Source organism: Podarcis vaucheri (genome assembly GCF_965113315.1).
Source record: "Podarcis vaucheri genome assembly, chromosome: 9".
NCBI classification, from domain to species: Eukaryota; Metazoa; Chordata; class Lepidosauria; order Squamata; family Lacertidae; genus Podarcis; species Podarcis vaucheri.
The window spans coordinates 31031126-31056638 of record NC_138767.1 but is presented as its reverse complement, the minus strand read 5'-3'; the positions used below and the strand labels follow the sequence as shown (position 1 = coordinate 31056638).

The window sequence follows — 25513 nt, the reverse complement described above, 5'->3', positions numbered from 1 at the left end:
CAAGGGGATTTGGCTTCGTGAAGCAAAAAGTGAAAATGATACCGGCCCAAAGCTCATAACTTACATTTAAACTTCACATGTGGTCAAAGAATGCTATGCAATCTGCAGCTCAAAGCACCTGCAAGGCTAACACAGATGACCACAGAACCTCCCCTCCTTCTTCCTGAGTGTAACTGATGCACCCAAAAGAGGTCAGGATGGCACCCTACATATTAACTCTACAGTGGTACCTCGGGTTAAGTACTTAATTCGTTCCGGAGGTCCATTCTTAACCTGAAACTGTTCTTAACCTGAGGTTACATTTTAGCTAATGGGGCCTTCTGCTGCTGTTGTGCCACCGCCGCATGATTTCTGTTCTCATCCTGAAGCAAAGTTCTTAACCTGAGGTACTATTTCTGGGTTAGCGGAGTCTGTAAGCTGAAGCGTCTGTAACCTGAGGTACCACTGTATATCTAAAGTTTCATTGGCAGCATTAGCCAAAGCATGGAGCTCAAATCACACAACTTAATTCCTAATCATTTCAGTGGACACCACAGGTCTACTTTAGGCTGCACCAATGCTGATGGACATAAGTCCTGGGACAAGTGTAAGAAACCTAGGGGGGGGGAAACAGCTGGGGGAACAGCTAGGGAACAGCTGGGGGAAGTGCTGCCTTGCCCAGCCCCTGCTGCAACTCTTTGCATCATCTCTTTGCCTAGAAATATCAAGGGGGATGAAGCTCCTTCTGCCCCCTATAGCTGGCACTGCAGCATGCCCTGTCACACACCCACCACTGGTAGAGAAGTGGTGCCACCATCGGTGCTGATTTCAGGTGAGATGTCACCCCAAATGGATGCGATCTTGCCTTAAATTGGTGTTGATGCTTGCATTGCTTTGCCACTGGAAGAGATGGCAGGGGGCAGGGGGGTACTGCCTCTGGGGTTTATGCTGTCTGAGGCAGCAGCCTGCCCTGTCACCTCCATCAGTGGTGAAGCAGTATCTCGCCTGAAGCACACCAGATCTCATCCAAAATGGGTGATGATGATGGCAGTGCTTCTCTGCCAGTGGCGGATATGGCAGGTGCAGATGGTGGCAGCAGGAGCAGCAGCAGGGGCTGGGCACTTCCTATTTCGCCTCAGAACAGGGCATGCTGCTCCTGCTCACACTGAGTGATTGCTGTGCCAGCCCTGTGCAATTCCATACCCACTTTCCTGGGAGTTAAGGGCCACGGATAACATGCAAAACATGAGGAAAGGTGCAAAAGCCTTGCCCTTATTCATGCTAACAATCAGACCTCTAGTCTCAGAGGAGGAAAAGCTCCGCTCTGAGGATGCTGTTGTAGGGAAGGGGCAGAGCCATTACCATAAGGCAGCACAGTGAGGTGACTGCCTCAGGTGGCGGGTTCCTGAAGGAATCCTGCAGGGATCCTGAGGTAACAGATCCCACTGTTGTGCCTGAGTGCCGTAGGGCCCACCCACTGCTGCCACTGCCATCGAAGAAGCGAGGAGAGGTGGTGGCAGCCGTTTCCCAGTTTTGGTTGATGAGGAGCACAGAAGCCAACTCCTTGGGAATAAAAGCTCTTTGCCCTCCACCCCCCAAAAAGTATTTGAGGGGATCGTCGTCCCCCCAAGTTGATAGACATTGCCATTCAAATAGTGTGTGTGCTGTGTCTTATGATCAATTATGCAGGGTGGGTCTTACTCCCCCTCCCTATTTTATTCAAGTTGGCGCCATTGGCCTCAGGAAGTGAAACTGGATGGGCTTCCCCGTGGGAAGCGGTATTATTTTGTTAGGGGTGTGTGTGTTTCTTTTAAAGCGTCTGGGTTGAGCTTGAGGTTCTAAATCGCTGCTGGTAGGTCATAATACTCTTAATCCAGGATTGTGGATTCAAGTCCTATGTTGAGCAAAAGATTCTTACATCTCAGCGGGTTGGACCCTCGCGATCCCTTCCAACCTTACAATTCTACAATTCTATAGCAAGTGACCAGGGCTGAGATCCTATATCCCGCCTCATCCCAGGTGCCAATTTCAGTGGCGTAGCGTGGGGGGTGCAGGGGGGGCCGGCCGCACCGGGCGCAACATCTGGGGGTTAGGGTTAGGGGGCGCAAATCCACGGGTTAGGGGGCGCAAATTACCTGCCTTGCCCCGGGTGCTGACAACCCTACGCCACTGGCCAATTTGAATAAAATATTGGGGAGTTGGGGGTTAAGCTACTGTAAAGGTAAAGGGACCCCTGAACGTTAAGCTACTGTATTTGAATGACAATGCCCATTAACTTTGGGAGGGAGGCAGACCCCCTCAAATATTTCATGAAGGGGCCACGGCAACAAGGAGTTGGCTTTCCTATGAGCCTCATAGAAACCAGCACAGTAAACCTACTCGAGAGGCAGGTGTAGGGCAAAGCCTGTTGCTCCTGAAAACAAAGGAGCGACTCATGAGACCTCGGCCAGCTGCGAGGATCGAGCGCAGCGCACCGAACCTTCCCTCCGCTCCGGGCGATGCCGAGCGGCGTCTGGCCACGCCCCTTCCACGCCCACGGCCGAAGCACCAAACCAGCAGGCGGCGGCGGGCGGGGCCTAAGGAGGCGAGCGCCGAGGAGGAGCCGGAGCGAGGCCGCCCAATCAGGCCGGGGAGAGGGGGAAAGGGGCGGGGGAAGCTGTGGTGGTGGCGGCGGCCGCGCTTCGGCTGCGCCGGACAGGGAGAGCGAGGCCGGAAGGCCGGCCCTGCGGGGAGTGAAGAGGGACGAGGCGAAGGGAAGCTCCGCGGACACGCCTGTCTGGGCTTTCGCCCGCCTTGGGGAAAGCGGCGGCGGCGGGAGGGGAACGAGCCAACCAGCAGCAGCAGCAGCTGCCGCCTCCTTGTCCACAGGAGAGGAAGCAGGGGAGGTAACTGAGCAGCAGCAGCAGCAGCAGCCCGGGAAGGGAGGTTTTCTCTCTCGCCGAGTGAGAGGGCGGGTGGAGGGCTGGGGAAGGGGCTGCAGCCACTCGCCCGTCCACCTCCCTCCCTCGGGGTGGTGTCAACCCCAGCTAAGAAGACCCTCTTTTCTCCCAGGGGCTAGGCAGTCTCCGCGGCGGGGCAGCTGTCTCAGCTTGCTGGGGCTGCGCCCGGGTCTACACGGCTCTCTTGCCCGGCGAATCGCCGCCTCGTCCCGTGTGGATGAGCGCCTGCCTTGTGCAAAAAGCTCCGTGTGCAGCGGGTGGGCTCGCGCGCGGGTCTGCTCTGCACGCTTGCCGCGCCCCGTGCAAAGGTCTTTGTTTTGTGTGTGTGTGTGTGTGTGTGTGTGAATGGGAGGAGGGGGTGTCCCCGTCTCAATCCGCCACAAATGCTCGCCTGTCTTCTTGCGATCACCAAGCTCCCCGGACTTCTGCGAGGCGCTGGTGCGGCTGTGGGAACGTGGGAGCGCTCTCTCTCTCTCTCTCGGGGTTTCTGTTTGTTTTGGTCGGGGCGCGCGCGCGCGCGTCTGCTTGCCTGCCCCCTCCCCAACTTTCCCCTCCCGATTCGTGGAAGGCTGTATGAGTGGCAAAGGTGAAGAAGGGGCCAGCGCGCAGCGTCGTCGGAAACCCGGGCGGGGATTGCCCGAATTCACTCTCTCTCTCTGGGTCTGCGAGTGTTTGAAATCTGAACCCCGCGAACGTGGGAGTGGGGGTGGGGAGGCGTGCGATCCGAGTTGGGAGCCTGACCGGCGGGCGGAGAAGAGCGAGGCCGCGGCGGGACGCCCTCCTCCCGGAGCATGCAACTCCCGTGCAGCGATGGAGGGTGGGGGCTGAAGCGATGGGAGTGGCGGGCGGGGATCTTTGTGCCGTGGAGCGCTGCTGCGTGCGTGTCCCCTCCGTTTCGGTGGGGTGGGCGGAGGAGGGAGGGCGGGCGTGTGTCTCTCCGGAGCGGAGGATCTGGGAAGCGAGCAGGCGGGCCAAGCGCTCTCTGGCTCGAGTGAGTCCGCTTTTCCTTCTTTCCCATTCTTTCCCCCCTAAGCTTAGACTTCAAGGCTCTGCAACCGGGGAGGCTTCCCTAGGGAAAGGGATCGTTGCATCCTGCTGGACCTTCTTCTCTCTTTCGGCTATCGGCTGAAACGGGAAGCCCAGCCGTGCGGGACGCCCGAAGGGGGGGGGGGTCGGAGGAGAGACAAAGCCGAGGACAAATGCAACGAGCGCGTCGCTGGCTGCTGGATCCAACCGCGGGGAGCCGAGCCGATGACAGCGACAGCATGCTGCCCAGCAACAATGCCGGGGGACTTTTGGGGTGGAGGGGGGCGGGGAGAGAGAGAGAGAAGACGGTAAGTGGAAACGTGGCTCCTGTCTTGCTCCTGATGCTCCAGAGCCCTGAACAAAGGCGGCTGTGAAAAAGCTGGAGGGCGGCAGGACCAGTAGGCATAATAGGAAGCAGGTACAAGGGAGGTTCAGATGACCAAGTTTTTTTTGGGGGGGGGAGAGGAAGGAGGAGAGAGGAGAGTCCTTGGATGAATATCAGTTTTCAGAATGGGATAGGGGGCTCTTTTGTGGCTTCAAGGTCACATATCTTGCACGAAAAGGGCACAAATGTGAATCTAGGCAGTGCTAGTAGGGCTTTGTTGGGGTTTTTGTCTGTTTTTTGCTCCTCCGATACTAAAAAAAGCAGGACATAGTGTGCATAAAGTGAATTCTTTCTTAGGCGGTTTCTTATTTTTGTGCCCTAATAAGCAACTGGCTTCAGTTGATTTACTTAAGAGTGGAATACCCTGGTGCATGTCGGCTAACAAGTGTTTGTGGTGCTTAATTTCAGGTCTGGGGCAGAGATGGGAGTGTTTTGACATCTGCAGTTGAGACACCTGGAGTGTGAGAGTAGACCATGAGACTGCAAAGAAAGCACTTGCTGAACGTCTCCTCCTGCGCAAGAAGTTTGAGTGTTTCCATCTCATTGGAGACACGGTGCGTCATAATTTGAAGGGCTTACTTGGACCACAGAAGCTTGCACAGACTCCAGTGAACCACTTCTCGATAAACAAGGCAGATCCATGCATTTTCAGTAAACATTCACGGAACAGAAAAGAAGCCTTTTTTTGACAAGAGTCACATCTTGATGTGGGCGGCATTTTGAAGGGGGTTATAAAAGCCACATATTTTGGAATGACTGGAAACCTAGAGAGGCACAGAGAACATGCAGTAACTGTGCATGTTAGCAACTCAGCTTTTTTAGATGTATCATCTGTATTAGAGGGAAATGCAAACACTATAAGCTGCAGCTGTAGCCATGGCATTGCATGACCTTTTAAGCCATATGAGAAGTATTTCTGAGCCTTGGTATCAAACGTAGCTTTATTTCTAAATCGGATGATCGGCAATACACCATGTGCTAATCAGGAGAGCATTTGGATGGAAAGATGCCTCTTCGGCTTTGCAAAGATGCTACTGACCATTATGTGAGGGGATGAAAGGTTCGCGGATTGCGTTGCCCAGTGACCAAGCTCCATGCTGCGCACGTGTCGACTTGGATTTAAGGACCTGCCTTGAGTGCAACTTTTAAAGATGTGCTGTCGTTTCTGACCTGTACCAGAGAAGAAAGTCTATAAAATGGCTCAGACCAGCTTGCTGCAGGGGAAACAGTTTTATTGTAGAGAGTGGGTTTTTCACAAGCTTCAGCACTGCCTGCAGGAAAAGACGAGCTGCAGCAACAGCACTGCCAACAAACCATCCGTTGTGCTGAACTCTGGGACTAATACTTGCGTCGTCCCTGGCAAGGGAGCTGCCTGGGGTGTGTTGCTGGTAGGAGGGCCGGGTAGTGGCAAAACAGCCCTCTGTACTGAATTACTGTGGCCGAGCTCACCTGCCAGTCTGCAAAGGGGTTTACATCACCAAGCCCTGGCTTTCCACTTCTGCAGGGCTCAGGACTCGGACACTCTCTGTGTGGGAGGCTTTATCAGAGGGTTAGTGGCCCAAATCTGTCGCAGTGGACTGATTCAGGGATTCGAGGACAAACTGAGAGATCCTGCTGTTCAAAGTCTCTTGCAGCCTGGGGAGTGCGAGAGAAACCCAGCTGAAGCATTTAAAAGGTAAATCAAACAAAAAAACACCCACCCTGTATCTGCTTCCTTCATATCTCCTGATCAGATAAAAACACAGCCCGCCATAAAAACAGGTAAAACCTATCTCTCACATGGTATTGTCTCCCTGCATGAATTGTTCCAATGGCCCGTATGGAAAATACCCATTTATAGCAGACAAGATACACTTGGAAACACATTCCAGGTTGGCATCTTCCAAAGATTGCATAGTAATTGGAAACAGAGGCTTTAGAAGGGGCAGGAGGAGGGGAATAAAGTGGAAGAGGTTTTTTCTTTTTCATATAACAAAAAGGAAACTGGTTCCATGGTTGTATTGACAAGAGGCCTTGATTTTAAAGACACAGGTTTTCTTGCTAGTGTTGTGAACTACTTCTGACTTGGAACTTTTGGGGAAGTCTAGAAACAAGAGTATCAAAAACAAAGCACCATGTGTGAGGCTGTGGTTATTGAGGGATTTAATCAATTTAGTTTCATCTTGGTGATGCCATGAATTACTTCCAGCTATAACTTGATGCCTCTAAAAAGATTAGGCTTTATGCAACATGGGAACTCCTATATCGGTCAGCATAAAAAAAAGATTGAGCTCCCCCCCCCTTTTTTTTTTTGGTCCTTTACTATGAGATGAGTGCACAACCTTAGAGTCTGGCAAGACTGGCCCGAACGGGCAGGGGTACCTTTACCTTACTATGATACCTTCCAGGTCTTGTACCTGGGAAACAATAATTGAACTAGGATTTTGAAGGAGGTTGAAGAGCTGACACGAGAGTTTAACAAGGGTTTCATTTTCCCATGTGTGAAGCCTTTCCTTGTGTCTAAAACCTGAAATCATTCCTTTGGGAATATAGGAACAGAGAAACCTGCAGGGGGAGAGAAGACAGGAGAAGCAATGCCTTAGGAATGTGTGAAAAGAATAAATGCTGCTCATGAACTTGCCAAGCTCATCTAATTAGAGTTAATTTAGTATGCTGTCTGTTAAATAAGCAAGACTGACCTAATAGGGTTTTTTTAAGGGGTTAGTTTCTCAAGAGTATTTTATGAAAGCTGAAAGTTTCAGTGATTATTTTAAAAAGTTCCAGCGGTTGTCCAGTTACACTTATTTCGTTAAACCGTTTCTGTGAAATAGGTGGCTGTGTAAATAACCACACAAAGAAATGCATTCTTGATTTGAGGCCCAGCACTCATAATTTAATAAAAGCTGTTTTAATAGTCATTATTCACCAAGTGGCACCTTAGCATGGTATGTATCGAATGTCTAAAATGTCACTCTGATGAAAGAGAACTTTACTTTGCATCAACACCTGATCAGAAATCCAGGAAAAGTAGTATCCTCCTTACTGCAGGCTGGTTTACAAAGATGGTATAGGCCAATGTTCACAAACATGGTACTTTCCAGGTGTTTTCTATTATAGCTGACATCAGCTCCAGCCAGCATGGCCAGTGTTGAGAGATGATGGGAGGTGTTTGCCAGCAGCATTGGAGAGCACCATGTTTGCTGGTATTGCTGTCACTGAGTTACTGTGGTAAGAGGTTCCCTTCTGTGGCTTGTGGGTAATCATCTAACTTAGGGCAGTCCAACTTTTCATACCAACTGGGTCACTTTGGACTACAATTCCCACCACTCCTGACTATTGGTCATGCTACCTAGAGTTGATGGGAGTTGTCATCCAAAACATCTGTTTAGCAAAGGCTGGTGTAAACAAATATGGTAATTTTCCAGTGTTCATATGCTGCATTGGAAGTTACTTAATGGTGTTAAAAGCCTGTTACCTTTGTCTGCATTTTCAGGCTTCTTGAGGGATCCTAATTTAGTGCTATAAAAAGAGGACACCTCACTTGAATAGGAAAGGCCAAGGGGGATACTAGCACCCACTGTTAAAATGGAGGCAAAAGGGTATATTACCATAGCTAGTATTTTAAGACACTGGTAGGAGGTAGCTCAGTAGACTGAGGGGGTGGAATATAAAGGTAAATCAAACTCTTCCCCCATCTCTCCCATTTTATACTATTCTCAGTAATTGTTTATATTGGTTCTATGTCATATCCAGCCTCAGCCTTACACTTAGAAATCTCTTATGTGGTTGATTCTAGTGGGTTCATGTGAGTTGTTCAGATTGGGCTATTAATGGTTTCCCACCTGTAATTATCCACCTGTAGTTTCCAGAAAACTGGTTCAGTTTTGGATGGGGTGAGGGGCAGTATCACTTTTGGGTGGAAACATCTGCCAAGTTGTTGGGAGCTGTACCACAGAAATAGAGAGAACCCCTGTGCAGAGTCGCTAGGGAGCAGCTGACTCCAACACTCCTGTTTACCTTCTTAGTCCTCCTCCTGTTCAAGTGCCTGCTATCTCGCATTCCTATGTCTAGAAGTATCTTCCACTCCTCATTTGCTAGGCATTTCCCATCTGTAACCCTTTTCTGAACCATTGTAGAATCACATTACTGTTCTTCAACAGTTCTCTTGGAAAGTGACTTGCTACTTATGTTTATGCAGCACCTAGCACACTGGTGCTAAATGAATGTCAAACAACAGCAGTGCATTCTTCTGTTCTGTTGCTTTGGTTAAATTGAATTAGAAGTGGAACCTTGTCCATTCTGCAAAGGAATTATGCAAGTTTTCAACTCTGCTCTTTAATATTTGGATAAAACAGCTGCAAGCCACGGTGGGATGAAAGTAGCAGTCATTGCAGCAGCTTAATAGCATTGGTAAGTAATGATGAGGAAGCTAATTTGAGAGCATCTATGCCTAATAAAACATGAGATGGAGGTTATCATTGTTTGAAACCCTGGAATTTCAAGGGCTACAGTCTCTCTAAAAGCTAAGAAAAGCATCTGTTGGCTGCAACTATTACTCAAGTATAAGTGCTATAACTGCATTTTTAAATACCTGTAAACAAAGCTGCAGCTTGAAGCTTTGTTGTTGGAATGCCTGTAAAAGTTCTTTCGGGCGGGGGGGGGGGGGAAAGCACATACTAAAAATGAAGATTTGAATCTGGTTACATTAAAAACAAGAATAGTATGTGTTTTGCACAGACTTGTTAGAAACCTGAAACTCGTGTGCTTTAAAGTCTAAATATGAATAATGTCACAAACAGCATTTGTTAGGAGATCTCAAAAGTATGGAAGTATATGAAGGAGGCAATGGATGTTTGCACCATAATGGGGACTGACTGTCAAATGTTTTACAATAGTTGACTTTGATAGCCCAACTCTCTGGGCTGGTTTTCAGCCATGTGGAAAGACAGGATTTACTGCAGCTTTCTTGATAAGAGACATAACTTTGGACTCTTTTGAGAGAAAGTTCTAGGGATTTCGTTGTGGCTCTTAACAGTACTTGTGCATGACAGTGCTAATGTTCATAAGCATCTCTTAATCATATGGAGAGACTTCATACCTGAATGTTTGGAGATCCTGTTTGATAGGTCTAATTCACCTAGCGTAAGACTTCCAGCTGTTTTGTTGTGTGTGGAGGACCCCCACATGATCATGCTTCAAAAGCAGGCCTTGTACTGAGGAGAATAAACTGTGTTTACATGAGTTCAGTGTCTTTTCTCACTTTTTTTTATAGAAATGGTGGAAATCATTGAAAGCCATTCTGCCTTTTGAGAAAATATTGTAGCCTCAACTCTTGTAGCGCTCTCTCTCTCTGTTTTTTAAAAAAGAAACTTCTATTAAACTAGGATGTAAAGAGGTTTCTTTTGAAATGGACACCAGTGTTAGGCCCACAGGCAGAATGAATAAGGCTACATGCAGATGCAGGATTGAGCCTGTGTATTGCTAATTGAAGTTATTTGACTCTGAAAGGATACGCACTACTTTAAATACTGTATGTGCTTAGGACATTTGGAGAGACTGTATGCATAATACTGTAACAGCTTAGATTCTGAACCTGTTTAGGGCCAGCTGGAAAAGGTGGGTAGTTAAGTATCATCACTGTTGTGGAACAACTGAGATGCAATTTGCCTGGAAAAAAACAAACTCTCTTGGAAGGAATCGGAAGGACTTGTGCTGTCCTCAAGAGATGCATGCAATCTACCCACAGCTGTGACAAGATGCTTCATTTGCACACCTAATACCTCCATAAATATACTTCTGAAATGTGTTTTGTGTTATCAGTGGTTTTTAACATATAGACAGCATATGCCAAATATACGATATGGGTCTTAAGGTGAGCAAGTAGTCTAGGCTTTGCTTTCCTGGTCATCAGCTGCAGAGGTGCACTTGAGCCTGAAAAGCAACGAACCTGGGGACAAGAAGAGCATCTTTTGCCTCGACACTGCACACAAACAGCATCTTCTATCTCCTGTGCACATAAAGAAAGCAAAGTATTTTTTTCCTTTTCATTTTGCCTGCAATATTTGCCTCAAGCTGCTGGTGGTGGTTGTGGGATTGGAAAATGAGTGTCCCAACTCCTGTTGTGGTACATTAGTAAAGGTAAAGGGACCCCTGACCATTAGGTCCATTCGTGGCCGACTCTGGGGTTGCGGCGCTCATCTCGCTTTATTGGCCGAGGGAGTCGGTGTACAGCTTCCGGGTCATGTGGCCAGCATGACTAAGCCGCTTCTGGCGAACCAGAGCAGCACATGGAAATGCCGTTTACCTTCCCGCCGAAGTGGTATTTATCTACTTGCACTTTGACGTGCTTTCGAACTGCTAGGTTGGCAGGAGTTGTGGTACATTACTTTTCAGCAATTCACCTTTCCTGCAGATCTACTTCTGCAGTCCAGATTGCAATATATATCCTGAGGATGGTGGTGTGTGTATTTTATGTATACCACATAGGTATTATTATTATTATTATTTATTAAGGGGTTTATAGATTTTTTCTAAACAGTGTTGAAGAAATGTGCTGATAGGGTAGATCTCCAGATTTGTACAGGTGAGCTAATCCACCTGCTGCATGTGAAGGAGGAAACAAAAGCTCCCTTGGACAATCTTGACTCAAGAAAAACATTTTTGTGTGTCTTAAAACATTTAAGGACTGCACTCTTGAAGTTTGAGTAAAAGCTGTCCCTGGACTCATGCCAAAGAAGAATGTGGCTTGGTGCATCTCTGTGCTCTGAAACACATCAAGCTTGGTGGCACAAGCCATGGAATGCTATAGCTCAAAGGTAGCAAATGTGGTGCTCTGCGCATGTTTTGAACTACAGTTCCCATAATCAATGTTCACTGAGGCTGAGGGGAGATGGGAGCCCAGAAACATGTGGAGGGTGAATCGCAGAATTTTGCCACATGTATACAAGTTAGGCATCTGGCTGTAATTGTGCCTATGCGTTATAACTCTACAAATGTTATCAAATCAAAAGCCTTATACGGATTCACCTTTGGTATAAAGCAGGCAAATCCTTTGGTAATCATGCTGCCTTTGTTCATGGTACAAAAGAGAAATGTCTGTTACATTCTGCCTGAGGTATATGCAAGGAGAGAGGTAACAGAAAGGGGAGGAAATGTTGTCTGGAACTTCTTGTCTATTATCTGCTCCCTCTCCATCTGTAGCAGAGAAGGGAGCTACTTCGCTAGCAAAGGTATCTGATGAAAGTCCAGGCAAATAATTGCCTGTTTGCAGTGCACAGAGGTTTTATTTGCATGAAACATCTCATGTTGTCCTTTCCCAGTCTTTGTTTTGTGTGTTTCCCTTTGCCTCCCTTTCAAGCCTCTAAGCTTCAAAGGCCATGAAAATTAAATTTTAATAGACTTGAACACAGCTGCAAAAGTGCATCAGATTGTACCATCCCTAACAGCTGTTCATGAGTTTCCAGAAAATGCAAGCCTCTTCAAGCAGGTACACATCAGAGTAAATTAGGCATGCCATGCACCCAACTCCTATGCATGTTTCCTTGGGACCATTTTAGGGGTGGTTGCTCTCAAGATTGTAATTCAAGATGGTTGGAGCAAGAGTTTATAACTAGCAGTTTAGCCCTAAGGTGAATCCTATCGATTGAATGGAACTTGCAAGTAAATGTTTTTTAGGATTGCAAACATAAGTTCCTCAGGGCAGTCAGAAGAGTCCATTGGTTCAGATCAAAGGAACATCTTGTGCAGCATCCTGCTCTCATAGTGGCCAACGAGATGCCCGTAGGAAACCTGCAAACAGGACCTGAGCACAAGGACATTCCTCCACCCCTCCCCTCCCCAGCGCTTTCCAGCAACATTACTGCCTCTAACTGTGGAAGCAAATCATAGTCATCATGGCTAGTATGATGTTGCAACAGAATCCATGATCTGGACCTTGCACAGAACAGAAAGGAATAAGCTCTCCACCACAAGAATGAATTTCAGAGCTTTACTGGAAGCATTCCCCAAAAGTTACAAACAAATGTTACAAGATACAAAGTAACACACTGCTCTTATTTTGTCCTCTTTTTAGTCCTTAATTTAGTCCAAGAACTTTCTTCTCTGCTCCCAGAGAGAGATCCTAATCAACTTGCTTTATCGCCCTCAGGTGTGCAGTACATATCTTCCATTTCTGTACTGGTGTCTTCCTGTCTCTCACACCTTCCAACTTCTATCCTTATCATTTGTTGGTACTTAAGTCCTGCAATCCCCCTTTCTTTTCAAGAGCAGCTTGATGTGGAATACAATAGGCTACTCTGGGACTAAGCCTTGAGATAAAAGACAACCTTGAAGCCAGCACAATATCTGTTGAAGACAAGGGGTTAAATAGTTGGACAGTATGCCTTATAGTATGGATTTATATATATATGGTAGAGAATTTGTGTGGCCATTGGTCTCTCTGGGCTTTATACCATTTGTGCATCACTGGAAAAACCTGGAGCTCCTCCTGCCTGTGGTATGTTTGTGGGTGACCTGCTCAGATATCAGACCAGCATTTGCTTGGTAGGAATAGAGTTCAATAGGAAACTTTTGATATGAACAAATTGATCAAAATGCATCCGCACACTGTGGTCCAGATTAAAACATAAAAGTTGATTTGCCATAACAGCAGGTGCTGTTAATGTCTTTACAGTCCTCTATGTACCTGTGTGATTTTTTTATTATCCCTTGACCTGGTGATCCCTATATATATATGTTGCTGACAGCTTTTGATTGTCTTGTGATTTAAGCATTGTGGCCAAAGTTTTAGCTAAATGGTTATTGCAAAGGTTTTGCCTTGTGTAGGTGATGGAAAGGACTGAGTGTTAGTTTGTTATAACTCTTAGTTCTAAGCTGCATTTAAAAAGGTAAAGGACCCCTGACAGTTAAGTCCAGTTACAGATGACTCTGGGGTTGTGGTGCTCATCTCACTTTACTGATCGAAGGAGCCGGCATTTGTCCACAGACAGCTTCCAGGTCATGTGGCCAGCAGGACTAAGCCACTTCTGGCGAACCAGAACAGTGCACGGAAACGACGTTTACCTTCCTGCTGGAGCGGTACCTATTTATCTACTTGCACTTTGACATGCTTTCGAACTGCTAGGTTGGCAGGAGCAGGGACTGAGCAATGGGAGCTCACCCCGTCGTAGGGATTCGAACCACTGACCTTCTGATCGGCAAGCCCTAGATGGCTAATTTCATGACTCACTTTACCAATGCTTATGTGACTCGTACCATTATGCTACCTGGTTGATGGTGGGACTGCAACTAAAACCCCTATGGCAGTGCTAATGTAGCTCAAGTTTCTAGCACGAAGAAGTATTATGATGATGATACACTGGAGCAAGTTTAAATTGGTGAAGCAGCAGTAGCTATGATGTTGGGGAAAGAAGAGAGAAACAATGGAGTTGTGGGTGCAGTGAGGAAGAATCAGAAGTGGCCAGATCAGTCTAGATCCCCTTCTTGTTTGGCATGGTTGCACCTCTCCTCTCCATCATAACAGTGCTAAAGAATTTAGCTGCGGTATATAGTCCTAGAAGTCAGTGGTAACTAGGGATTTCTGTTCCAATCCGTCTCTGTCACAATCAGTGCTGTTTCCGTTCTCCTGCAATTTGATTTCTGCCAAATACAAAGTTACTCATTTCATTGTCTGCTATTTTATGTAATTTTCAAATTTAAGACAATTAATGATGTGATTATTTCCACACCCCTCATTTCATTGCAACCTGCCACATAGTGGCTGTCATAGATGACATCAGGTGTAGGGTGATTGGGTTTGACTTGTGAGGATTTGCCTCATGGGCCAAATTAGGATTCCTGTTGGGTCTAGTTTGGTCTGGAGGTTCTCCAGTCTTGATAAAACAGGCTTGTAAGGCTTTTGTAAGGATAACTGAGAAAATATACGTTGGCACTGAACACCTGAATGTGCTATAAAGATGCTAAATATTAATGCTCTCTGTATATTATCTGGTTAGAACTGGTTAGACCAGTATGACAGAAAGCAATATAACCTTGGAGAGAGGTTTACTGTCTTAATTGGAAATGGCTTGCAAATATATTGGCCCCAGAAAACGCAAGTACCACCATCCTGCTATATACCTGGACCATATAGAAAATCAGTGATGTGGGAAGCAGAAGGAAGCTTGTACTGACAAAGCAGGACTTGTCTGTCACAGAGCAGTCACTTGGCTTTCGCAAAGAATTCAAGTGTTCTTTTTTAAGAGATCAAGCATTGCAATGCTAATCTTGTAGTAGCCTGACATTCAATCAGTGAATGACTTTGTGCTTTCAGGTATGGGCAGTTTATGGCATGGACAGTTTATGACAGTAACAGCCACTTAAGTTTCCATCCTGTGTGTGTGTGTGTGAGAGAGAGAGAGAGAGAGAGAGAGAATTATAAGTGGGTACACACACAAGTATTTTGCCATAGTCCATTCCAGAGCTAGGTGTGGTATGACAGGATTGGAGGTAGGAGATTTTGAGAGGGTGGGAAAGAAGAAAATGTTAGGCTTGCCTGCTGGCTAAATTATGTTGTAATAGAGTTAGTACTGAGGTTCCCCATGCAGCATTCCTGAGTGATACAGTGTTGGGCAGAGTAGTTTTATATGTGTCTGCTGGTGCTGTATGGGAGAGTGCTGAGAGTGAATTCCCAATTTTTCTTCTGCTCCCCGTTTGAGAATCTTTCCCCTAGAGTGTAAAATGTTCTATTGAAGCAATGCATTTGGGTTGGAGAAAGTGCTTTCTCTATCCTCCCCTTCTTATTAATCACCCCCAAAGGACCATTTATGTTGCAAAGAGGGCACACCCATATTGGGACTGAACTTGAAGGACGGAGAAGAGTGGGTCAGCAAATAGGCTCCAGCCGGTGTGCAGGCCTCAACCCTAATTCTCTCCCCTCCCATCAGGCCTCAGGTTGAAGGGAAGCAAGTGGCATCCCTAGGAACTAATGGTCATTTAACCCACTGAGGGCTTGTATTTCCTATTTCATCTTATGTCTACCCACCCGCCTCCTGTCTTTGTTGATGGAGGTGATTGTTTTTGTCACTCTCAGACTTCTTAACTGTTCCTTACGTCATTCTTTTCCTCTAGGAGGACTTGGTTGTTGTTTTTGCTTTTCTAAGAAAAACAAAAAAACAAAACACCCAGAACCAGAAAGGAAATGCATTCTTGGCAAAGCTCCAAAGTATACAGAGCCCTCTCTGCCTTGTCTCTGTCCCAGTTTGACTTCGGCTCCGCTTTTGATCAACACAAAGTTTACTATTAGAGGGAATGAATATGATTAAAATAAAGTTTGGAAATTGTTTGTCGAAAATGTAACAAGGATTTTGGCCAGTTGCTTGTTTTATTCTTGCCCATGCTTTAATGGTTGGGGCACATGTGGTTTGTTTTTGTTTTTGTTTGAAATTTATAGTATCTCCTTTGCATAAGCGATAGCATTCACTCACGGCTAGATTTCCCTCCTTTAAATATGCTGCACTAGATCTGAGGTAATAGCCTAATTCCTTTAGGATGACTTTTGCTATTTCAAAATAATTGAAAGCTGTTGGTGTGTGTGTGTGTGGGGGATAACTCACTGGAAGAAATCCCAGTAGAGAAGCCTGAGGCGTTAGAGGAGTGGGAGGATGTTGGCTTTCCTACCAGGATACGCTTTCTGTCTTGTTGAACCATCATTCTAGAGAAATGAGATGCTATTACTCTGTCACTGGGTTTCAAAGCATTACCAGCATGCTCACACAAAAAGGCTGTTTTTAAGCAAATGTTTCCCTTGTTTCAACTCTTTGTGCTTCATATTTGCTGGATATTCATGGGAATAAGCAGAGAATAGTCCACTCCGTTTGATTGGGAGAGCAGTTCAGGAGATGAGTGAGACTTAGATTAATGCAAAATCTACGTAGTTTACCACAGAAATGTGCTGCACAGACTCCCTCTTGGCCCACAGAAACTGGTATTTCAGAGCATACTACCCCAACCAGTGGAGGGAAAATATAGCCATTGTGGCTATATTTTGAGAGCCTTTGAGAGTCTTATCCTTCTTGACTTTGCCTAATTCTTTTAAAGCCATCCTGGTTCGAGGCTATTACTACATCTTGTGGAAACAAATTCCATAGTTTAACTAGGCACTGTTCAGAACCAGCTTTGGTTCTGATAAACTTACATGAGCCCCCCAGGATTAAGCGACAGTTTTCTGAGTGCTGGGAATTGGGCTTACTATATTTTTCCTGGCTGAGAAAAGCCGTCTTTCTTAATGGAAGTAGACTGTAGACAGATGAACATGAAGCAACGCAATCTCTGCAGGTTTGTCTGGGCGATTTGTATCCAGGTTAAAGTTAATCCCAACCTTGCCTGACTAGACATGTCCCTTTCTCAGGGATCTCCGTTATAGGTGCCCATTAGAGACCAAAATTAAGCAGATGGTAGCTTTGGGGTATTGTTACCTAACATCACCAGGAAATATATCTCTGCACCAAACAAGGTATGCAAACTGTACAGAGCCCATACCTAATGCTTTTTCCCTTTGTTCATGCCAATGCAGATGTGAACACAGAGTAGGATGAGTATGTCATCAAACTGTGCACCAGCTGTTCTAAATCCTGGAAGAACTAACCTTTCACCAGCCATTGAAGAGTGAATGAAGAGCTGCAGACTCCACGCCAGCCCCCCCAAAACCAGTGCCCCAGTTGCCCTGAGATTGCAGAAGCAAGGGGTTGGGGATCTTTTGTCCTCTGTCACCAGCCAGACAAACCAGGTCTCCTTCAGACAGCTGAAAATAATGCCAATATATTTCGTGTCTGGCAACGTAGTGTATTCTGACCAAACTAAGCCTCCTGATGTATATTGTGCTCTAGGAGACTAAGCTTGGTCAGAATCTAGTACACACTCCCAGAATTAACACAAAACACATAACTTCTTGTAAATGAGCCACCATAGCTGCTAGAGGGCTGTGAAAATTTGTGTCCCGGGCTTTGTAGACTTGGCTACCCTTGTGCTATCTGAAACCAATAGGGCACATTGGTTGCCAAATGTGATTTCCCCCCCAGCTTTCCTACCCCACTACCTAGGTTGTAAGCCACCTTGAAGATCATTTGATCAAAATGCATGAGTGTATAAATAAAATGATGATTATCAACCTTGTTCTGACCTGTTTGCCATTCCTGCTATTGTGCTTTTCATCCTTGCCTTTCAATTCAGCTACACGTTTCTGTTCCTAATTCATCAGTGCATTTATTGGCTTTTGAAAATGAGCCAGCCTCACCCTTTGGAGATTCTAGTTGTACCAAGTGACAAATTTTCTTTCATTTTTCCAGGTTGCAACATTTCCCCACTAAACTACGTGGTCTGTACATTTGGCACAAGGAATAACTTGAACAAGTAGGAGTGAACTAGATTACTTCATAATCCACACTTTAACAAGAATTCTGTTGTTTTGAAGCAACAAAGTAAATAACTAAGTCATAAGCATTCACAATTTATATATGTTTTAGATTGCAGTTTTTTGTTGACTCTCTATGACTCCTGTGTCAGTAATGGGCTTTTTTGTCCCTATTGTGTTTATTCATGAGCAACTCTGTGTTGCTTGCCAGTAGTCACTTACCCCAGACCTCAAGTGACCCATTGCTGAGTTGGGATTTGAGCCCTTGCCATCCAGGGCCAGCACTGTATCCAGCTGGACACAACTGCTTTCAGTATGACTTAATGTCATGAGAATTCGCCCCTCCCCAACATCCATTGCTTGGATAGATATAAACAGCTTAAAACGCAGTGCAGAGAAAATTGAACAATCTTTCTTTCAATTCATTTTGGTGTTCTTAACTTGCTTTGTCTGTCATTTTTACTAAATCTCCAAACCCAGACTTCTGGGACTTCCGAGAACTTTTTGCATTAAATCACTAGTAGGACTTTTGGGGGAAATTGCCATATAAAATATGCGCTGGTGGTAGCACAGGTGGAACAGTGCTGTTTAAAAGTCTTCCTTTTCCTCTTGCAATCATGGTATATCTAAGAGGCTGAAGACATAAATTGTGGAATAGATTTTGTTAACAGCGTTAGTGTGATTTATGCCTCAGCTTTTGGTGCTGAGGTGAGTCACTTTGTGACAACCCACTACTTCAAAGGAGATGGGAAAGGAATCAGAGGAGGAAGGATGAATGGCAGAAAGAAGCAACTTGTCCAGCGGCAAAGTTGGAAGGCTGAATTGTACTTGCACATAATTTTTGAAACCTGCAGAACGTTAAGAAAAGCAAAAATGACTACAGCAAGATACAGTCATGGCAAACATACAGTGAACATAGGTTAATTTTGCTGTGTTCCAGTTGTTGTTTTTGACAAATAGGCAATGCATAATACCAGAAGTTAAGGGAAAGAGGTAGAAAATTGATTATCAGGGTATAGAAGGGATTGTGGGAATATAGTTGTTTTCTTTGAAATCACTGAGTGTCCTTAAAAACTGACACCAAGGGTGGGGAACCTGTGGTTCTTAAAATGTTGCTGGACTCTTAATTCCCCTCAGCTCTGCTGGGTGCAGAGTTTCACTCTAAGTTTTTGTTACTGGTTCTATTATGTATGAGTCAGTTCAAAAAGTGAATCTTTTTTACATAGTGCTCTCTCTCTCCTTTCTAACGGACTCATTAGGAGAGATGGAACAAACCACCATACATGGTTGTGCTACAGACTGCTTTAGTTATAAATCAAGATGGTGTAGAGAAGGAATTCTGCTTGATTTAGCGTATGTTATGACCTAGAGAACCAGCTTGTGAGTAGAAGAGAACAAATAAGGGGGAAAGCTTGATTTTACAGAGCATGTTACCAAAAATAGAGAGGTACTACCTTTGCTATAATTTTACCATTTTAAGTGCATGTCAAAATAGTCTGTTTCTGTATTAGTACTGACTGTTACAGTATAGATTGCAGCCATTTAATAAACCTGGAGGACATGAGCTTAACATATTAATGATCTGTAAAATGATGAAACAAAGATATCTATGTCTAAAGCAGACTGTGGCTAAAGCAGCTTTATATAAGGATTCAGTAACGGTGAAAGAGGAGACACTGAAATTTCATAATTATGGTTGCTGTGTTGGTGTCCAAGTGTAAGTTATAAGATGATAGTGAGCCATTTGAACTCATTGCTTGGCTGGATTAACTAAGGGAATTGAAAAAGGAAGATGAAAGTCAGTACAGATAAATTCAGGGTGTTACATGGTGGTTTGTGTGAGACCTTCCCTTTGCAACCTTTAAAGTGCTGAATTCGTCGTTCCCATTCAGAGCACTTCTGCTGTCAAAAAGACTATGAAGAAGGTCAGCGGTTATGGAAAGATGAACTACAGTGCACTCTGCTTGCCTGCTCATAAATTATAATGCAATTAGAAAAGGCAGGCTAACAGTGCAATCCTGTGCACATCTACTCAGGAGTAAGTCCTGCTGAATTCATTGGGACTTGTTCCCAGATAGTGTTTCCAATTTCACCCCCAAAAGGCCAAGCACATGTGACCATAGGATATCAGACCCTGATCTTATTTGATTCACCTGGGGAAACCCAGCCAGATGGGTGGGGTATAAATATTATTATTATTATTATTATTATTATTATTATTATTATTATGTGTGTTTTTAGCAGAAGGATTTCCACCTAGAATATTAACACCTGCCAGACAGGTTTATGATTACTTATTTTGAGCAAAGTTGCATTTTCTTAAACAGATAGGTAGAGTAATCCATTTGGAGTTTAGTAATGCAGTGTAGTGCAAGGTGAATGAAGAACTAAACAAAGCGAAGATGGGGAAATACTACATGGTAAAATCTCTTTGTAAACCACTTTGAGGTTTGTTGGTTGCAATCAAGAAGTGTATGAAATAGATAAGGAGAGAAATAAACAATCAAGTAGGAATTGGTGCCCTTCCTTTAAGTATTAGAGAATAAGTCCCACTGGATTCAGCAGAACTTCAGCAGACAAAGTTAGCGTTGCAGCCATAGTCATTAAACCTGTTTTATTCATTCTTTTTGCTGGTATCTTTAGGAAGGAAAGTGTGGGGTTGCCAATGAAATAGCTAACTTAAATGGACATTGAGGAATTGTGCAGGATGCATGGAATGATGTCATGAAGATGAATGAAAGAAATGGAATGCAATCTAGTAGCACCCAGTGTTGTGTCATATGCTTTGGGGGCTATAGCATATTTTGTATCAGTGGGAAAACGAGAGAGGATCTAGGGATCCTGGTGCACTTCAGGGTTACTGAACCAGCAGTTTTGTGTGGCTGTTAAGGAGACGAGGGAAATTCTTGAATGTTAGGTAGGGGTGTTTTTTTGCAGGGAAAAGGAAGTTCTGATAGCATCGTAGATGGCACTGGTTCCTTTTGAAAGCTACAACCAGTTCTTGTCATCTGTGTTAAAAAGGATGCATTCACAGTCTGCTAATTCCGAAGAATGACTACAAAGTCTTGCACTGAACTATCCAGACATTGTGCAGTTTCTCTGTGGTTTTATACTTCCCCTCAAGTGCTTAGATCAATGAAAGTTATGTTAAATTTATTAAGGTGAAAGTTGAAATATATGGAGGAAGTGGGGAGAGGTACCAGTGGCTTTACTGGTGCAAAAATAAAATAAAATGCAGTATTGTTACTCTAAACTTCTTATAAAGAATTATTGTGTCCTTTGAGGAAGCCTTTGTGAGTAGAAGTCTTTACTCTTACATTGTCTGTAGCTTCCTTTTCATATCTATCCAGGGAAGTCCTTTGATTTCTGGAGAAGTGCATCCTCTTTTTATCACATTAAATTCTTTTCAGATGCGTCAAGCCTCTTCCTTGTTTGTAAGATATAGATTCAGGAAAGGAAATGAGAGATCCAGGGGCAACTGTAAATCTTGTAAGTCCGAACATTCAGCGGATAACTCTGGCAAGATACTTCTCTTAGCGCTGAAATGAATTGGCAATTCAGGTGAATTCAGAAGCTGTATAGAATTGGTGCAGTTGAGCAGTTCGAAAATGGCACCAAATGTCACAAAAGGAGAAGTGCTGCTGGAAAAGTGTATTGAGATTTCCTGTGGGTGATCTTCATTTATTTCTTAATTTATATCATTATTGATATCCTGCCTTTTTCCCTGACAGGAACCCAAAGCAACTTACAGCTAAAATAGAAACAGGTGAAACATAGAGGGGAAAGCTTTCATTTAAAAAACAACATTTAAACATTTGTACACACACAAACAGGGTGGCGCTGTGGGTAAAACCTCAGCGCCTAGGACTTGCTGATTGCATGGTTGGTGGTTTGAATCCCCGCGGCGGGGTGAGCTCCCGTCGTTCGGTCCCAGCTCCTGCCCACCTAGCAGTTCGAAAGCACTCCCAAGTGCAAGTAGATAAATAGGTACCGCTTTATAGCGGGAAGGTAAACGGCGTTTCCGTGTGCTGCTCTGGTGCCGGTTCACCAGAGCAGCTTCGTCATGCTGGCCACATGACCCGGAAGTGTCTGCGGACAGCACTGGCTCCCGGCCTCTAGAGTGAGATGAGCGCACAACCCTAGAGTCTATCAAGACTGGCCCATACGGGCAGGGGTACCTTTACTTTTACCCTTACACACACAAACATATAGATCACTACAATAAAAACAAGACAGCACTAGCCCTTTTAAGTCAACAAGGAGGGAGCCAATCTAATTCTCTAGGAAGGCAGCAGCCAAACTCTGGGAGCAGCCACTGAGTAGGCCCTGTACTGCGTCTCTACCAACCATGCCTTTGAGGGTGGTGGGACCAAGATAAAGAGGCTCCCCTGAATATCTCAGAGCCCAGACAGGTTCATATGAGGGAATTAGTCTTCTGTATTTATAGACCTATTCTGGTGAGATGAGGCTGAAATTATATCCAAATGATCAATGAACACATAAACCAATTTGTGCTGTTTCTTAGGAACTGAATGTGTCGTGCAATTTTGATGCCTGCATGGCTAACCTGATTTACATCGGATAAAGAAAATCATGTGTAAAATATGTAGTACAGAGACCTTCGGGTGTTGCTAGACCCCACTGCCATCACCTCTCACTGTTTGCCATACCGACTAGGGCAGCCAAAATTCAGAAGGCCACAGATTCCCATTTCTTGGTGTAGCAGTGCAGGTTTTTACCACTTGCAGGACTGTTGGTAAAGGTTGCAGGAGACGTTTTTGAATAGCACTCTCTTGGAAAAGTTGATGCTGATCATTCCAAAATGAGCCATTCTAGGGAAACGTGTTTAGTGTGAGCTGCTGCTGCCATGAACATTTTATCACAAATTACTACACAAGCGTGAATGTAGTGGGAAGGCGGGGAAAATGAAATAAAAGGCATGGCCTGGTTGCATCTCCCAACCAAGGCCACATGACTGGCTGCTGTTTAATGGAGTTCTGTGGAGACCTTTTTGCTACATGGCATGGATGGCGGATTCCCACAGATGGAAAAGTTTAGTGCTGTGGATTTGAAAGGAAGGCTCTTTGGTGACATATTTTTAAAGAGTGTCTGCTTAACATGAAGAACCTTTCTCATAAAAGTGTTTTTGTAATTGAAGGGAGGAGTGAAGGGTAGGAATGATTACCTAAGGTAATCTAAGGGAAAGAGTAGAAACAAGTGAATAAAGAGCGGCACTGTGGGTTAAACCACAGAGCCTAGGACTTGCTGATCGGAAGGTCAGCGGTTCGAATCCCCATGACGGGGTGAGCTCCCGTTGCTTGATCCCTGCTCCTGCCCACCTAGCAGTTCAAAGTGCAAGTAGATAAATAGGTACCGTTCCAGCGGGAAGGTAAACGGCGTTTCCGTGCGCTGCTCTGGTTTGCCAGAAGCGGCTAAGTCATGCTGGCCACATGACCCAGAAGCTGTACGCCGGCTCCCTCGGCCAATAAAGCGAGATGAGCGCCGCAACCCCAGAGTCGGTTTACCTTTACCTAACAGTGTAGCTGCACATCTGCATTTGGAAGTAAAACCAGTGTTAGTGGAGATGCAGAAGTTTCAGGTGCTCCCAGCCCTTTGTTCCACTCATTGTCACTCTGAAGATTGATTTCTCACTCAAAACATATAATTAGGTTTGATGGCATATTGTTTACATCTTATTTTACAGAGCTCATGATTATTTTCAAACGGTCTTCAAGATGACTGCTAACCTTCTCTAGAGATAATGAAACATTTGGCTGGCGTGAGAAGGGGGCGAATTGCCGCAGTTCATTCTGCTTTGAAACCAAGATGGCATTTTTGAAAATAAAGGGATTATTTTCTAGTCAAGACTATTTCATGGCAGGAACAGTTGCCTTATTGAAGAATCTGCTGAATAGGCCTGAGGTCAGGATGCAGTTGGAAGTTAGAAAATTCTGGATGCGCTGAAGCAGACACTTAAAAGAGTCTGCTTTTTGTGTGATATCTCCTGTTGTAATGATGCTCTAGCCTTGGGGAGTTACTGGTAGCTGTAATGTGTTGTAATGCATTCTTTTTTCCCCTGCTAGAATTAAATTTGTGTTTAAAAATCTTAGTCAGAAAGCACTGGTGGAAATGGGGAATAGCCAAACTGTTCTAAATGTGAACTGTGGTGAGCTTGCATGGAATGTGTTTTACCTTACATATGGAATGCCTAGCTCTTTACAGTTACAGTGGTGCCCCACAAGACGAATGCCTCGCAAGACGGAAAACTCGCTAGACGAAAGAGTTTTCCGTTTTGGAGGTGCTTCGCAAAACGAATTTCCTATGGGCTTGCTTCGCAAGACGACAATGTCTTGCGAGTTCCTGCTGGTTTTTTCCCTTTCCCTCCCCTTTTTCTAAGCCACTAAGCCGCTTATCAGCTGATCCGATCAGCAGATAAGCTGCTAAAAGCGCTAATAGCGCTAATCCGCTAATCCGTCAATGGGCTTGCTTTGCAAGACGAAAAAACCGCTAGACGAAGAGAATCACAGAACGGATTCTTTTCGTCTTGCGAGGCACCACTGTATTAGAAAGTGATGCTCATCTATTCCATTTAAATATGCACCGATGATTTTTTTTAACCATTTCAAATAAATTAGGAATCACCGCTATGATAAAATTGGTCTTAAATAGGGACATAAAGAGCTGCACACAGAAAAAGTATGATGGAAATTATGGATTCTCGGAGGTGATGGGGGAATTCCAGTCCAAAAACACACACAAAAAGGCAAATGGTTAGTAATACAAAACGACACTTCGGAAGTGTGTCAGGCCTTTTCACTCATCTGGTCAAGCCAGTGGGGCTACATTACTGGAAGCGGTTGGTGAATCACTTCCTTGGTATGGCAAAAATGCAAGTTGCGTTGAAGGCTCTACCGACCCCCATCCCTGCCAGTTGACAAAATAGTACTACAGCCTTATTCATCCCAATAGCTGTGTTGAGTAATCAGACGTTTGGATAATTGAACATGCTTTCTTCACTAGTTTACCAAGACTTTCTCGCATTTCATGGTGGCAAAAAGTGCCATTAGATGAGTAAGGTCTTTGGATAATGAAGGAAACATGTGTTTCAGAGGTTTGCTGTGCAGTCCTAGGCTTATTCAACCAGAAGCAAGCCCCATAGAGTTCAGTGAGACTAACTAGAATGCAAATGTATCAGGATTGCAACTCTAACATCTAATTATTCATTGGCTGTACAGTGGTACCTCTGGTTACGAACTTAATTCATTCCGGAGGTCCGTTCTTAACCTGAAACCGTTCTTAACCTGAGGTACCACTTTAGCTAATGGGGCCTCCCGGCGCTGGCGCCGCATGATTGCTGTTCTCATCCTGAGGTAAAGTTCTTAACCCAAGGTACTATTTCTGGGTTAGCGGAGTCCGTAACCCGAGGTGTTTGTAACCCGAGGTATCACTGTACAGACTTTGAGCTAGTTGTGTATTTTTTTTCTTATCTGGCATGTACTTTTTTTACTTCACACTTTACTTAAATCCCATGTATTGGGGATTTATAATTATAATTATATTCCAAGGGGATAATCCAGGTTGTTATCATGACACATCTTTTGATAAAATGCTGTCATAAAGAATTCCGGAGCACGAACACACCCTTGAGTTATTTAAGTGATTCTGGATTTTGCCTGTTCCTTCCCACCCCCATCCCCAGCCTAAGAATTGCAAATCTTGTGATCAGAGAGAACCATGCTGTTGGGGGAGGGGAGAGCTGCCTTCCCTTGAAGGGCTATTTCTTCATTTCTGAAGCTTTCATAGCTCTGATGCTGTACT

At 44.9% G+C, this 25513-nt stretch overlaps 1 protein-coding gene across 5 annotated transcripts in view; it reads left to right on the top strand.

Moving 5' to 3' along the window:
- Nucleotides 1-2654: 2654 nt before the first annotated feature.
- ANKRD50 (ankyrin repeat domain containing 50) overlaps nucleotides 2655-25513 on the top strand; it is a 44938-nt gene continuing 22079 nt past the window's right edge. The window contains exons 1-2 of one of the 5 annotated variants that reach the window (XM_082236893.1): nucleotides 2655-2864; nucleotides 4738-6004. In XM_082236893.1, coding sequence (XP_082093019.1) covers nucleotides 5526-6004 — 479 coding nt within the window. In that variant the 5' untranslated portion in view covers nucleotides 2655-2864; nucleotides 4738-5525. Of the gene's footprint in view, nucleotides 2865-2907; nucleotides 2930-3804; nucleotides 3910-4219; nucleotides 4363-4737; nucleotides 6005-6726; nucleotides 7537-25513 lie in introns of those variants that run through there. The other 4 variants (XM_082236896.1, XM_082236895.1, XM_082236894.1 and 1 more) reach the window with 4 other exon arrangements.